This window comes from Oncorhynchus gorbuscha, linkage group LG23, assembly GCF_021184085.1.
Source record: "Oncorhynchus gorbuscha isolate QuinsamMale2020 ecotype Even-year linkage group LG23, OgorEven_v1.0, whole genome shotgun sequence".
NCBI lineage: Eukaryota > Metazoa > Chordata > Actinopteri > Salmoniformes > Salmonidae > Oncorhynchus > Oncorhynchus gorbuscha.
The window spans coordinates 12912479-12929857 of record NC_060195.1 but is presented as its reverse complement, the minus strand read 5'-3'; the positions used below and the strand labels follow the sequence as shown (position 1 = coordinate 12929857).

The window sequence follows — 17379 nt, the reverse complement described above, 5'->3', positions numbered from 1 at the left end:
CTTATTCTAAGAAATGAAGGCTATTCCATGCGAGAAATTGCCAAGAAACTGAAGATCTCGTACAAAGCTGTGTACTACTCCCTAAACAGAACAGCGCAAACTGGCTCTAACCAGAATAGAAAGATGAGTGGGAGGCCCCGGTGCACAACTGAGCAAGAGGACAAGTACATGAGAGTGTCTAGTTTGAGAATCAGATGCCTCACAAGTCCTCAACTGACAGCTTCATTAAATTGTACCCACATAACACCAGTCTCAACGTCAACAGTGAAGAGGCGACTGGGATGCTGGCCATCTAGGCAGAGTTCTTCTGTCCAGTGTCTGTGTTCTTTTGCCGATCTTAATCTTGGCCAGTCTGAGATATGGCTTTTTCTTTGCAACTCTGCCTAGAAGGCCAGCATCCTGGAGTCGCCTCTAAACTGTTGACGTTGAGACTGGTGTTTGGATTAGCTAACACAACGTGCCATTGGAACACAGGAGTGATGGTTGCTGATAATGGGCATCTGTATGCCTATGAAGATATTCCATTAAAAATCAGCTGTTTTCAGCTACAATAGTCATTTACAACATTACCCATGTCTACACTGTATTCCTGATCAATTTGATGTTATTTTAATGGACATAAAAAGTGTTTTTCTTTCAAAACAAGGGCATTTCTAAGTGACACCAACCTTCTGAACGGTAGGGAATAACGAGGGCTTTGACTCACCAACTCTCTCTACTTCCCTCATTTACCCTCCTGGTGACACCACCTCTGGAGAGAGTGAATACCTGTCACGGGCCTGTCTCTCTACCTGAACTGAAATCAACTCCGGCAGAGAAAACGTTTTCTGATGAGTGACTGATAAAAGCAGAATAACCTTGAGTCATCAGGCCTCCTGCAGCTCCCTGACCTACGTAACCACCACACTTTATAGTCTATTCAGCCGTCTAGCTTCCAATTGTACCTGCAGCACCGGCGCATGCATATTAACTTGATGCGTTGAGGAAATGTAGTAAGCTATTCTTTAATCACAGCACAATATATCCAGGCAGGGGTCCTAAAGCTGAGTTGTGTCCCTATTCAGGCTGCCCCGGTTCAATTAAGGTATTGCTCCTCCATGGAGCTCTGAAAGCTCCAACTGGGTGCCTTCTGAAAATCCTTTAAAAGGAATTTACTTCTCTCTGCACATTCAGTTCCGGAGTTCCGACTTCATTTAATTATAGCCCTGATCCCCTACTCTGGGGTTGATTAAATGTACTGTACCATGTTGATGTAGGATATTAACCCTTTAAGTACTTTCTCAGCTACCTCATCTTACCTCTCTCTTACTGCTAGAAGAGGCACTAAGGTTTTACATTTGCTCTCTCTTTCTCTCCCGCCCTCTACCTCTGCATCTCTCCCTCTCTCTCTCTCTCTCTCTCTCTCTCTCTCTCTCTCTCTCTCTCTCTCTCTCTCTCTCTCTCTCTCTCTCTCTCTCTCTCCTCTGCATCTCTGCATCTCTCTCTATCTCTGCATCTCTGTCTCTCTCTCTCTCTCTCTCTCTCTCTCTCTCTCTCTCTCTCTCTCTCTCTCTCTCTCTCTCTCTCTCTCTCTCTCTCTCTCTCTCTCTCTCTCTCTCTCTCTCTCTCTCTCTCTCTCTCTCTCTCTCTCTCTCTCTCTCTCTCTCTCTCTCTCTCTCTCTCTCTCTCTCTCTCTGTCTCTCTCTCACAGACAATGCTAAAGGACGACTCTTTGCTACTCATCCCTAATGTGCTGAAGGTGTTCCTGGAGAATGGTCAGATCAAGTCCTTTACGTTTGACAGCCGCACCACTGTCAGGGTACGTATACAGTGTATGATCCAGTTTGTAAACATTACCAACAGAGTGAATGCGATGATTGATTTAAAATGGTTGCCCTCTGCTGGTGATTTGCAGGATGTGCAATGATACAAGTAAAAGGAGGGCTGTGATTGGTTACATTGCCTACTGTGCCCATTTATCTGTATTAAATGGGCCATAACTATAAAAGTAGGGGAGATCCCATACTGGAACATTGATATGAGTACAATACTACTCATATTACAGAGCAAGTGGTAAAGCTTCATATAACACCAAATGGTGCTTTGTAGCACCGACAGATGAAACATTATAAACATGAAAAACTCATTGGATTTTGCAGAAAGTCATCCACGTAATGGGAATCCAACTTGTTTTTTAAATGATTCACGTTGCCAGACAACTCAACCAAATGTAAATCAAAACTAGACGTTGTACTGACGTCTGCGCCCAGTGGGTCTAAACCATCGTAAGACATATTTAATGACGCCACTGATGGTAAGACTCCCCGCAGAGTGTTTGATGAACAGGCCTAGTTATGAGAAGCCCACTTCCATCAATTACCAGTATTTTAAAATGGCTGTGCCTGCGTCTGAACTTGCACCCTATTCCCTATATAGTGCACTACTTTTGACCCAAGCCCTATGGGTTCGAGTCAAAATGAGCGTGCTAAAAAGGGAATAGGGTGGCATTTGAGGCGCATACTGTAATATTGTAATGGCATACACCAGTCAGTCAGGAGACAGATAGTAATGACTTCTATCTACTGTCAGGCTCTGAGACGACTCTGACATCTCTTACCAGGCTCTGCCATCTCTTACCAGGCTCTGACATCTCTTACCAGGCTCTGCCATCTCTTACCAGGCTCTGCCATCTATTACCAGACCCTGCCATCTCTTACCAGGCTCTGCCATCTATTACCAGACTCTGACATCTCTTACCAGGCTCTACCATCTCTTACCAGGCTCTGCCATCTATTACCAGGCTCTGCCATCTATTACCAGGCTCTGCCATCTCTTACCAGGCTCTGCCATCTATTACCAGGCTCTGACATCTCTTACCAGACTCTGACATCTCTTACCAGACACATTAAGGCTCAATATTAGATTTCAGAACTCTCTTTTCCTGCTCATTCAGGGAGTGGGTTTAAGAAATGGATGGATGGAGGGAGCGAGAGAGAGAGAGGGAGAGGGAAAGGGAGGGAGGAAGAGAGAGGGAGAGAGAAAGGGAGCGAGAGAGAGAGGTAGAGAGAAAGGGAGGGAGAGAGAGAGGGAGGGAGGGGGAGGGAGGGAGGGAGGGGGAGGGAGAGAGAGAGAGAGAGAGAGAGAGAGAGAGAGAGAGAGAGAGAGAGAGAGAGAGAGAGAGAGAGAGAGAGAGAGAGAGAGAGAGAGAGAGAGAGAGAGAGAGAGAGAGAGAGAGAGAGAGAGAGAGAGAGAGAGAGAGAGAGAGAGAGAGAGAGAGAGAGAGAGAGAGAGAGAGAGAGAGAGAGAGAGAGAGAGAGAAAGGGAGGAAATAAAATGAAGGGTTTCTCTATCCACAGTTTGTTTAGGAGATTGTTGTCATTGTAATCCTTGGTTAATATTGCCAATACAGCTTATCCTTGTTTTGTTTTAGCAGACAGTCAGTTTTCATCAGCACCACTGTGATTCAAGGTGAATGTATCTCTGTCTCTGTTGCTAGGATATTCAGCCACCATCTACCCGTCCATTTAGGAGATTACAATACACAAGCTACCAATTATGAAAGATTGCTGGCTCCACACACACAAGCAATCCGAGGACTGTATTTGTCTGAGTAGAAATATGTTATGAAATCTTCCTTTTACCTTTATTATTATTATTTTATTATTATTATTATTATTATTATTATTATTATTATTATTATTACTATTATTATTATTATTATTATTATTATTATTATTATTATTATTACTATTACTATTATTATTATTATTATTATTATTATTATTATTACTATTACTATTATTATTATTATTATTATTATTATTATTATTATTATTATTATTATTATTATTATTATTATTACTATTATTATTATTATTATTATTATTATTATTATTATTATTATTATTATTACTATTATTATTATTATTATTATTATTATTATTATTATTATTATTATTATTATTATTATTATTATTACTATTACTATTATTATTATTATTACTATTATTATTATTATTATTATTATTATTATTATTATTATTATTACTATTATTATTATTATTATTATTATTATTATTATTATTATTATTATTATTATTATTATTATTATTATTATTATTATTACTATTATTATTATTATTATTATTATTATTATTATTATTATTATTATTATTATTATTATTATTATTATTATTATTATTATTATTATTATTATTATTTAACTAGGCAAGTCAGTTAAGAACAAATTCTTATTTTCAATGATGGCCTAGGAACAGTGGGTTAACTGCCTTGTCCAGGGGCATAAACAACAGATTTTTACCTTGTCAGCTCAGGGATTTGAACTTGCAACCTTCCGGTTACTAGTCCACCGCTCTAACCACCGGGCTACCCTGCCGCTTATGAAACCACAGAGAGAAGAACGCTCAGTTCTGAGTCCCAAATGGTACCCTGTTACCTATATAGCGCACTACTTTCGATCAGGAGAGAGAGACAATTAAGCACGTTTTCCTCCACAGTTTTTATGCAAGTAAATTATTATATTTTTTTTAAACGACAGCTGTGACGGAAACAGGAAGTTTCAGTACAATTGTACAAAAGCAGACAGATCATTGGTTCGTTCGACATGGTGGGATCGTTTTGTGTAAGTAAAATCGATTATGTGAGAAATTGTGATCTAAACGCATTCATGCATAAATATTGATATAATAACCATCATATCGAAGTGAACTTGGAGTCACACTATGATATTGTCTCCTTCCACTACAGATGAAATCATTTATGATGAACTTCACAGGGTCATTTTGATGCTCCTTTCCAATGAATATCGAGGGTCTTATTCTGGTGACATGATAATCGATGCTTGACTGCCGTTTGACAAATAAAAATATTCTTGCTCTTTATCCATAATACTCTCATTGTCGACTAGGCTACCAGCACTGTATCTGTGAGCTGTTGGCTAGAGCCCAGGTGCCAAAACCAGACTAGTCTACCAGCACTGTATCTGTGAGCTGTTGGCTAGAGCCCAGGTGCCAAAACCAGACTAGTCTAAGCAATCCAGCTGTTGGCTAGTCCAGGTGCCAACACCAGACTGCACTGTATCTGTGAGCTGTTGGCTAGAGCCCAGGTGCCAAAACCAGACTAGTCTACCAGCACTGTATCTGTGAGCTGTTGGCTAGAGCCCAGGTGCCAACACCAGACTAGTCTACCAGCACTGTATCTGTGAGCTGTTGGCTAGAGCCCAGGTGCCAAAACCAGACTAGTCTACCAGCACTGTATCTGTGAGCTGTTGGCTAGAGCCCAGGTGCCAAAACCAGACTAGTCTACCAGCACTGTATCTGTGAGCTGTTGGCTAGAGCCCAGGTGCCAAAACCAGACTAGTCTACCAGCACTGTATCTGTGAGCTGTTGGCTAGAGCCCAGGTATCTGTGAGCTGTTGGCTAGAGCCCAGGTGCCAAAACCAGACTAGTCTACCAGCACTGTATCTGTGAGCTGTTGGCTAGAGCCCAGGTGCCAAAACCAGACTAGTCTACCAGCACTGTATCTGTGAGCTGTTGGCTAGAGCCCAGGTGCCAAAACCAGACTAGTCTACCAGCACTGTATCTGTGAGCTGTTGGCTAGAGCCCAGGTGCCAAAGCACCAGACTAGTCTACCAGCACTGTATCTGTGAGCTGTTGGCTAGAGCCCAGGTGCCAACACCAGACTAGTCTACCAGCACTGTATCTGTGAGCTGTTGGCTAGAGCCCAGGTGCCAAACCAGACTAGTCTACCAGCACTGTATCTGTGAGCTGTTGGCTAGAGCCCAGGTGCCAACACCAGACTAGTCTACCAGCACTGTATCTGTGAGCTGTTGGCTAGAGCCCAGGTGCCAACACCAGACTAGTCTACCAGCACTGTATCTGTGAGCTGTTGGCTAGAGCCCAGGTGCCAAAACCAGACTAGTCTACCAGCACTGTATCTGTGAGCTGTTGGCTAGAGCCCAGGTGCCAACACCAGACTAGTCTACCAGCACTGTATCTGTGAGCTGTTGGCTAGAGCCCAGGTGCCAACACCAGACTAGTCTACCAGCACTGTATCTGTGAGCTGTTGGCTAGAGCCCAGGTGCCAACACCAGACTAGTCTACCAGCACTGTATCTGTGAGCTGTTGGCTAGAGCCCAGGTGCCAACACCAGACTAGTCTACCAGCACTGTATCTGTGAGCTGTTGGCTAGAGCCCAGGTGCCAACACCAGACTAGTCTACCAGCACTGTATCTGTGAGCTGTTGGCTAGAGCCCAGGTGCCAACACCAGACTAGTCTACCAGCACTGTATCTGTGAGCTGTTGGCTAGAGCCCAGGTGCCAACACCAGACTAGTCTACCAGCACTGTATCTGTGAGCTGTTGGCTAGAGCCCAGGTGCCAACACCAGACTAGTCTACCAGCACTGTATCTGTGAGCTGTTGGCTAGAGCCCAGGTGCCAACACCAGACTAGTCTACCAGCACTGTATCTGTGAGCTGTTGGCTAGAGCCCAGGTGCCAACACCAGACTAGTCTACCAGCACTGTATCTGTGAGCTGTTGGCTAGAGCCCAGGTGCCAACACCAGACTAGTCTATCAGCACTGTATCTGTGAGCTGTTGGCTAGAGCCCAGGTGCCAACACCAGACTAGTCTATCAGCACTGTATCTGTGAGCTGTTGGCTAGAGCCCAGGTGCCAACACCAGACTAGTCTATCAGCACTGTATCTGTGAGCTGTTGGCTAGAGCCCAGGTGCCAACACCAGACTAGTCTACCAGCACTGTATCTGTGAGCTGTTGGCTAGAGCCCAGGTGCCAACACCAGACTAGTCTACCAGCACTGTATCTGTGAGCTGTTGGCTAGAGCCCAGGTGCCAACACCAGACTAGTCTACCAGCACTGTATCTGTGAGCTGTTGGCTAGAGCCCAGGTGCCAACACCAGACTAGTCTACCAGCACTGTATCTGTGAGCTGTTGGCTAGAGCCCAGGTGCCAACACCAGAAGTCTACCAGCACTGTATCTGTGAGCTGTTGGCTAGAGCCCAGGTGCCAACACCAGACTAGTCTACCAGCACTGTATCTGTGAGCTGTTGGCTAGAGCCCAGGTGCCAACACCAGACTAGTCTACCAGCACTGTATCTGTGAGCTGTTGGCTAGAGCCCAGGTGCCAACACCAGACTAGTCTACCAGCACTGTATCTGTGAGCTGTTGGCTAGAGCCCAGGTGCCAAAACCAGACTAGTCTACCAGCACTGTATCTGTGAGCTGTTGGCTAGAGCCCAGGTGCCAACACCAGACTAGTCTACCAGCACTGTATCTGTGAGCTGTTGGCTAGAGCCCAGGTGCCAAACCAGACTAGTCTACCAGCACTGTATCTGTGAGCTGTTGGCTAGAGCCCAGGTGCCAACACCAGACTAGTCTACCAGCACTGTATCTGTGAGCTGTTGGCTAGAGCCCAGGTGCCAAAACCAGACTAGTCTACCAGCACTGTATCTGTGAGCTGTTGGCTAGAGCCCAGGTGCCAACACCAGACTAGTCTACCAGCACTGTATCTGTGAGCTGTTGGCTAGAGCCCAGGTGCCAACACCAGACTAGTCTACCAGCACTGTATCTGTGAGCTGTTGGCTAGAGCCCAGGTGCCAACACCAGACTAGTCTACCAGCACTGTATCTGTGAGCTGTTGGCTAGAGCCCAGGTGCCAACACCAGACTAGTCTACCAGCACTGTATCTGTGAGCTGTTGGCTAGAGCCCAGGTGCCAACACCAGACTAGTCTACCAGCACTGTATCTGTGAGCTGTTGGCTAGAGCCCAGGTGCCAACACCAGACTAGTCTACCAGCACTGTATCTGTGAGCTGTTGGCTAGAGCCCAGGTGCCAACACCAGACTAGCAGCACTGTATCTGTGAGCTGTTGGCTAGAGCCCAGGTGCCAACACCAGACTAGTCTACCAGCACTGTATCTGTGAGCTGTTGGCTAGAGCCCAGGTGCCAACACCAGACTAGTCTATCAGCACTGTATCTGTGAGCTGTTGGCTAGAGCCCAGGTGCCAACACCAGACTAGTCTACCAGCACTGTATCTGTGAGCTGTTGGCTAGAGCCCAGGTGCCAACACCAGACTAGTCTACCAGCACTGTATCTGTGAGCTGTTGGCTAGAGCCCAGGTGCCAACACCAGGTCTACCAGCACTGTATCTGTGAGCTGTTGGCTAGAGCCCAGGTGCCAACACCAGACTAGTCTACCAGCACTGTATCTGTGAGCTGTTGGCTAGAGCCCAGGTGCCAACACCAGACTAGTCTACCAGCACTGTATCTGTGAGCTGTTTAGAGCCCAGGGCTAGTCTACCAGCACTGTATCTGTGAGCTAGAGCCCAGGTGCCAACACCAGACTAGTCTACCAGCACTGTATCTGTGAGCTGTTGGCTAGAGCCCAGGTGCCAACACCAGACTAGTCTACCAGCACTGTATCTGTGAGCTGTTGGCTAGAGCCCAGGTGCCAACACCAGACTAGTCTACCAGCACTGTATCTGTGAGCTGTTGGCTAGAGCCCAGGTGCCAACACCAGACTAGTCTACCAGCACTGTATCTGTGAGCTGTTGGCTAGAGCCCAGGTGCCAACACCAGACTAGTCTACCAGCACTGTATCTGTGAGCTGTTGGCTAGAGCCCAGGTGCCAACACCAGACTAGTCTACCAGCACTGTATCTGTGAGCTGTTGGCTAGAGCCCAGGTGCCAACACCAGACTAGTCTACCAGCACTGTATCTGTGAGCTGTTGGCTAGAGCCCAGGTGCCAACACCAGACTAGTCTATCTGCACTGTATCTGTGAGCTGTTGGCTAGAGCCCAGGTGCCAACACCAGACTAGTCTACCAGCACTGTATCTGTGAGCTGTTGGCTAGAGCCAGGTGCCAAACCAGACTAGTCTACCAGCACTGTATCTGTGAGCTGTTGGCTAGAGCCCAGGTGCCAACACCAGACTAGTCTATCAGCACTGTATCTGTGAGCTGTTGGCTAGAGCCCAGGTGCCAACACCAGACTAGGCACATTTTATATGTAACGCAACAGTTTTTGTGACAAAACTATCGGTAGATTTGAAAAAGGTGATGGAAACACATTAAACTTTGGTTTGTATTCAGTACATGAAAACGTAAGTGGAAAGGTAGATTGTGTGTGTGCACTACGTCATCACATACTGACTTTTATCCTACACAACTTTTCTTTGTGGATTTTAGAATATTCGCATGAAAATCTGTCACTATGGAAACCTAGCTAGTAGTACACTGTACAGTACACTGATCCCAATGCAACAATGTGAGAGAGCAAATAGAGCTCTCGCCTGTATTTACTCACATAGGATGCGTCCCAAATAATACACTATTCCCGTTCCCTACATAGTGCACTACTTTTGACAATAAGTGCACTATTATAGGGAATAGGGTGCCATTGTGGACCCGTCGAAAGCCATATCTTATTTTCCTCTGGCAGGTCATCATAATGCAGATAGGGAAGGACCTCTGAACCCTCAGTGGAGAAGATAACAGGATAGTTTGGTCTATTTGTGCCACAAGCAGAAAAATCAACATCGCACAGATAAAAATCACAACACAGGATGACATTAAATATTTAATAAATATTTGAAGAGATAAATTCTATCCATAAACTCCAAATAAACCTCTCTTTCTTTCTCTCTAGGATGTGATCTCGTCCCTGCAGGACCGCCTGTCCCTGCGTTACATCGAGCACTTTGCCTTGGTGCTGGAGTCAGGTGGGCTGGACCAGAACCAGAGACTACACCTGCTGCAGGAGAACCAGCCGCTCTCACATGTAAGGGTGCCAACAGTTACTGTATTCCTCCTGATTACCGTGTTACAGTCATTCTAAGAGCAGTGTGAGTGTAATATAGCCTGGTTAAACCAGACTTAGTCACTACCATGGACAAATCCCTTCACACCATGGCAGTTTGACCATAGAAATAGAATCTATAGACTACATTACACTGGATATGGCATGGTATCACCTTCCATTGACTAGCTGTGCTTGTCTACTATGTAGGGAAGGAAGCTGTTATGATATAGGTGTTATCCGTGCCGTCTCCCTCTCTCTCCTCAGGTGGTGCACAGGACGTATTTCCAGGGGATGAAGTGTCTCTTTCGCATCTGTTTCTTCCCCAAGGATCCAGCAGACCTGCTCAGGAGGGACCCTGTAGCCTTCGAGTACCTCTACATACAGGTAGGGATACAGCCTTCGAGTACCTCTACATACAGGTAGGGATACAGCCTTCGAGTACCTCTACATACAGGTAGGGATACACAGCCTTCGAGTACCTCTACATACAGGTAGGGATACAGCCTTCGAGTACCTCTACATACCTCTAGGTGGTGATACAGCCTTCGGGTACCTCTAGGTGGGGATACAGCCTTCGGGTACCTCTAGGTGGGGATACAGCCTTTGGGTACCTCTAGGTGGTGATACAGCCTTCGGGTACCTCTAGGTGGGGATACAGCCTTCGGGTACCTCTAGGTGGTGATACAGCCTTCGGGTACCTCTAGGTGGGGATACAGCCTTTGGGTAGCTCTAGGTGGGGATACAGCCTTCGGGTACCTCTAGGTGGGGATACAGCCTTTGGGTAGCTCTAGGTGGTGATACAGCCTTTGGGTAGCTCTAGGTGGGGATACAGCCTTTGGGTAGCTCTAGGTGTCCCCCCCCCCTTTGCATAAGATTGCTGGAAGAAGTTCCTTAAAGCTGTGCCTAAAACTGTATAACCTGAATAAATATTACCCCCACCACAGAGTCGCAATGACGTCATCAAAGAGCGCTTCGGCATGGACTGGAAGTCTGACGTCACACTGCGCCTGGCGGCGCTTCACATCTACATCACAGTGTCATCGGCCAGACCCAATCAGAAGATCTCGCTCAAGAATGTGGAGTAAGTGTGTGTGTGTGTGTGTGTGTGTGTGTGTGTGTGTGTGTGTGTGTGTGTGTGTGTGTGTGTGTGTGTGTGTGTGTGTGTGTGTGTGTGTGTGTGTGTGTGTGTGTGTGTGTGTGTGTGTGTGTGTGTGTGTGTGTGTGTGTGTGTCGACAAAATGGATCGCTCACCTGCATGACTCATTACTCAGACACTCCACGGAACGAAATGTGTGTCTCCGTATTCCATTATGTTATATCAAAATGATCCATAATTACTCCATCTAATATTGAAAGCAGAAACCACTCAAACCACGAGCTCAAGTCACTCTGACACCAATAAATTCCTTTTACAATTAAAAGTCCCTTGGGCCACATATGTAATTATATCCCCAACTTACCAGATAACTAGATCACTCCCAGATAACAATACTGAACAAAAATATAAATTCAACATGTAAAGTGTTGGTCAAAATTTTCATGAACTGAAATAAAAGATCCCAGAAATGTTTCTCTCAAATTGTGCACAAACTTGTTTACATTTCTGTTAGTGAGCATTTCTCCATTGCCAAGATAATCCATCCCCCGACAGGTGTTGCATATCAAGAACCTGATTAAACAGCATGATCATTACACATGTAATAAAATGTGAAGTTTTGACACACAACACAATGCCACAGATGTCTCAAGTTTTTAGGGAATGTACAATTAGCATGCTGAATGCAGGAATGTCCACCAGAGCTGTTGCCAGATCATTTAATGTTCACTTCTCTACCATAAGCCGCCTCCACATCCAGCTTCTTCACCTGCAGGATCGCCTGAGACCAGCCATCCGGACAGCTCATGAAATTGTGGGTTTCACCACAGAAGAATTTCTTCACAAACGGTCAGAAACCGTACTCAGGGAAGCTCATCTGCATGCTGGTCATCCTCACCAGGGTCTTGATCTGACTGCAGTTTGGCGCCGTAACCAACTCAGTGGGCACCTTCAATGGATAGAGGCACGCTGGAGAAGTGTGCTGTTCACCGATGAATCCCAGTTTCAACTGTACGGGGTAAATGGCAGACAGCGTGTTTGGCGATGTGTTGGCGAGCGGTTTGCTGATGTCAACGTTGTGAACAGAGTGCCCCATGGTGGCGGTGGGGTTATGGTATGGGCAGGCATAAGTTATGGACAACAAACACAGTTGCATTTTATCAATGTCAATTTGAATGCACAGAGATACTGTGATGAGATCCTGAGGCCCATTGTTGTGCCATTAATCCTCCGCCATCACCAGATAGCTTGATAATGCATGGCCCCATGTCACAACAATCTGTACACAATTCCTAGAAGCTGAACATTTCCCTGTTTTTCCATAGCCTGAGCATGTTTGGAATGCTCTGGATCAACGTGTACAACAGTGCATGTTCCAGTTCCCACGAATATGCAGAAACCTCGCACAGCCATTGAAGAGGAGTCGGACATTTCACAGCCCACAATCAACAGCCTGATCAACTCTATGTGAAGGAGATGTTTCACGCTGCATGAGGCAAATGGTTGTCACACCAGATACTGACTGGTTTTCTGATCCACGCCCCAACATGTGACCAACAGATGCATCTCTGTATTCCCAGTCATGTGACATCCATAGAATAGGGCCTCATTTATTTCAATTGAATGATTTCCTTACGTGAACTGTAACTCAGTAAATTCTTAGAAATTGTTGTAATGTGTTTATATTTTTGTATAGTGTAGATAACTCTGACTGACAGACATTATACCAGATAACTAACTCACTGACAGACATTATACCAGATAACTAACTCCCTCAGACAGACATTATACCAGATAACTAACTCACTCTGACAGACAGACATTATACCAGATAACTAACTCACACTGACAGACAGACATTATACCAGATAACTAACTCACTCTGACTGACAGACATTATACCAGATAACTAACTCACTCAGACAGACATTATACCAGATAACTAACTCACTCTGACAGACATTATACCAGATAACTAACTCACTCTGACTGACAGACATTATACCAGATAACTAACTCCCTCAGACAGACATTATACCAGATAACTAACTCACTCTGACTGACAGACATTATATCAGATAACTAACTCACTCTGACTGACAGACATTATACCAGATAACTAACTCACTCTGACTGACAGACATTATACCATATAACTAACTCACTCTGACAGACAGACATTATACCAGATAACTAACTCACTCTGACAGACATTATACCAGATAACTAACTAACTCAGACAGACATTATACCAGATAACTAACTCACTCAGACAGACATTATACCAGATAACTAACTCACTCTGACAGACATTATACCAGATAACTAACTCACTCTGACTGACAGACATTATACCAGATAACTAACTCACTCTGACAGACAGACATTATACCAGATAACTAACTCCCTCAGACAGACATTATACCAGATAACTAACTCACTCTGACAGACAGACATTATACCAGATAACTAACTCACTCTGACAGACAGACATTATACCAGATAACTAACTCACTCTGACTGACATTATACCAGATAACTAACTAACTCAGACAGACATTATACCAGATAACTAACTCCCTCAGACAGACATTATACCAGATAACTAACTCACTCTGACAGACAGACATTATACCAGATAACTAACTCCCTCAGACAGACATTATACCAGATAACTAACTCACTCTGACAGACAGACATTATACCAGATAACTAACTCACTCTGACTGACAGACATTATACCAGATAACTAACTCACTCTGACAGACAGACATTATACCAGATAACTAACTCACTCTGACTGACAGACATTATACCAGATAACTAACTCACTCTGACAGACAGACATTATACCAGATAACTAACTCACTCTGACTGACAGACATTATACCAGATAACTAACTCACTCTGACTGACAGACATTATACCAGATAACTAACTCACTCTGACAGACATTATACCAGATAACTAACTCACTCTGACAGACAGACATTATACCAGATAACTAACTCACTCTGACAGACAGACATTATACCAGATAACTAACTCACTCTGACAGACAGACATTATACCAGATAACTAACTCACTCTGACTGACATTATACCAGATAACTAACTAACTCAGACAGACATTATACCAGATAACTAACTCACTCTGACAGACAGACATTACACCAGATAACTAACTCCCTCAGACAGACATTATACCAGATAACTAACTCACTCTGACAGACAGACATTATACCAGATAACTAACTCACTCTGACTGACATTAGACTCAGACCAGATAACTAACTCACTCTGACAGACAGACATTATACCAGATAACTAACTCACTCTGACTGACATTATACCAGATAACTAACTCACTCTGACTGACAGACATTATACCAGATAACTAACTCACTCTGACTGACATTATACCAGATAACTAACTCACTCTGACTGACAGATAACTAACTCATGACAGACATTATACCAGATAACTAACTCACTCTGACAGACAGACATTACACCAGATAACTAACTCCCTCAGACAGACATTATACCAGATAACTAACTCACTCTGACAGACAGACATTATACCAGATAACTAACTCACTCTGACAGACAGACATTATACCAGATAACTAACTAACTCAGACAGACATTATACCAGATAACTAACTCACTCTGACTGACATTATACCAGATAACTAACTCACTCTGACTGACATTATACCAGATAACTAACTCACTCTGACTGACAGACATTATACCAGATAACTAACTCACTCTGACTGACATTATACCAGATAACTAACTCACTCTGACTGACAGACATTATACCAGATAACTAACTCACTCTGACTGACATTATACCAGATAACTAACTCACTCTGACTGACATTATACCAGATAACTAACTCACTCTGACTGACAGACATTATATCAGATAACTAACTCACTCCAGACATTAACAGATAACTAACTCCCACAGACAGACATTATACCAGATAACTAACTCACTCTGACAGACAGACATTATACCAGATAACTAACTCACTCTGACTGACAGACATTATAACTCACTCTGACTGACAGACATTAACCAGATAACTCACTCAGACAGACATTATACCAGATAACTAACTCACTCTGACTGACATTATACCAGATAACTAACTCACTCTGACTGACAGACATTATATCAGATAACTAAACTCAGACATTATACCAGATAACTAACTCCCTCAGACAGACATTATACCAGATAACTAACTCACTCTGACTGACAGACATTATACCAGATAACTAACTCACTCAGACAGACATTATACCAGATAACTAACTCACTCTGACTGACAGACATTATACCAGATAACTAACTCATTATACCAGATAACTAACTCACTGACTGACTGACTGACAGACATTATCAGATAACTGACAGACATTATACCAGATAACTAACTCACTCTGACTGACAGACATTATACCAGATAACTAACTCACTCTGACAGACAGACATTATACCAGATAACTAACTGACAGACATTATACCAGATAACTAACTCACTCAGACAGACATTATACAGATAACTAACTTATACCAGATAACTAACTCACTCTGACAGACAGACATTATACCAGATAACTAACTCACTCTGACTGACAGACATTATACCAGATAACTAACTCACTCTGACAGACAGACATTATACCAGATAACTAACTCCCTCAGACAGACATTATACCAGATAACTAACTCACTCTGACAGACAGACATTATACCAGATAACTAACTCACTCTGACTGACAGACATTATACAGATAACTTGACTGATACCAGATAACTAACTCACTCTGACAGACATTATACCAGATAACTAAACTGACTGACAGACCAGATAACTAACTGACAGACATTATACCAGATAACTAACTCACTCTGACTGAGACATTATACCAGATAACTAACTCACTCTGACTGACAGACATTATACCAGATAACTAACTCCCTCAGACAGACATTATACCAGATAACTAACTCACTCTGACAGACATTATACCAGATAACTAACTCACTCTGACAGACAGACATTATACCAGATAACTAACTCACTCTGACTGACAGACATTATACCAGATAACTAACTCACTCAGACAGACATTATACCAGATAACATTATACCAGATAACTAACTCACTCTGACAGACATTATACCAGATAACTAACTCACTCTGACAGACAGACATTATACCAGATAACTAACTCACTCTGACAGACATTATACCAGATAACTAACTCACTCTGACTGACAGACATTATACCAGATAACTAACTCACTCTGACTGACAGACATTATACCAGATAACTAACTCCCTCAGACAGACATTATACCAGATAACTAACTCACTCTGACTGACAGACTGACAGACAGACATTATACCAGATAACTAACTCCCTGACAGACAGACATTATACCAGATAACTAATGACAGACAGACATTATACCAGATAACTAACTCACACTCATTATGACTGACAGACATTATACCAGATAACTAACTCACTCTGACTGACAGACATTATACCAGATAACTAACTCACTGACAGACAGACATTATACCAGATAACTAACTCACTGACAGACATTATACCAGATAACTAACTCACTCTGACTCAGACAGACATTATACCAGATAACTAACTCTGACAGACATTATACCAGATAACTAACTCACTCTGACAGACAGACATTATACCAGATAACTAACTCACTGACAGACAGACATTATGATAACTAACTCACTCTGACAGACAGACATAACTAACTCCCTGACAGACAGACATTATACCAGATAACTAACTCACTCTGACAGACAGACATTATACCAGATAACTAACTCACTCTGACTGACAGACATTATACCAGATAATTGACTGACAGACATTATACCAGATAACTAACTCACTCTGACAGACAGACATTATACCAGATAACTAACTCACTCTGACTGACAGACATTATACCAGATAACTCACTCTGACAGACAGACATTATACCAGATAACTAACTCTGACTGACAGACATTATACCAGATTACTCACCATTATACCAGATAACTAACTAACTGACAGATAACTAACTCACTCAGACAGACTGACTGACAGACATTATACCAGATAACTAACTCACAGACTGACTGACAGACATTATACCAGATAATAACTAGACATTATACCAGATAACTAACTCACTCTGACTGACAGACATTATACCAGATAACTAACTCACTCTGACAGACAGACATTATACCAGATAACTAACTCACTCTGACAGACAGACATTATACCAGATAACTAACTCACTGACTGACAGATAACAGATAACTAACTCACTGACTGACTACCAGATAACTAACTCACTCTGACTGACATTATACCAGATAACTAACTCACTCTGACTGACATTATACCAGACA

General features: G+C 43.3%; 1 protein-coding gene across 1 annotated transcript in view; it reads left to right on the top strand.

The window, feature by feature from the left end:
• Positions 1-17379, top strand: part of LOC124011611 (FERM and PDZ domain-containing protein 3-like) — a 127536-nt gene that overhangs the window by 92965 nt on the left and 17192 nt on the right. Inside the window, exons 7-10 of the mRNA XM_046325063.1 lie at positions 1691-1798; positions 9663-9794; positions 10080-10199; positions 10760-10896. Coding sequence (XP_046181019.1) covers positions 1694-1798; positions 9663-9794; positions 10080-10199; positions 10760-10896 — 494 coding nt within the window. The 5' untranslated portion in view covers positions 1691-1693. The remainder of the gene's footprint in view (positions 1-1690; positions 1799-9662; positions 9795-10079; positions 10200-10759; positions 10897-17379) is intronic.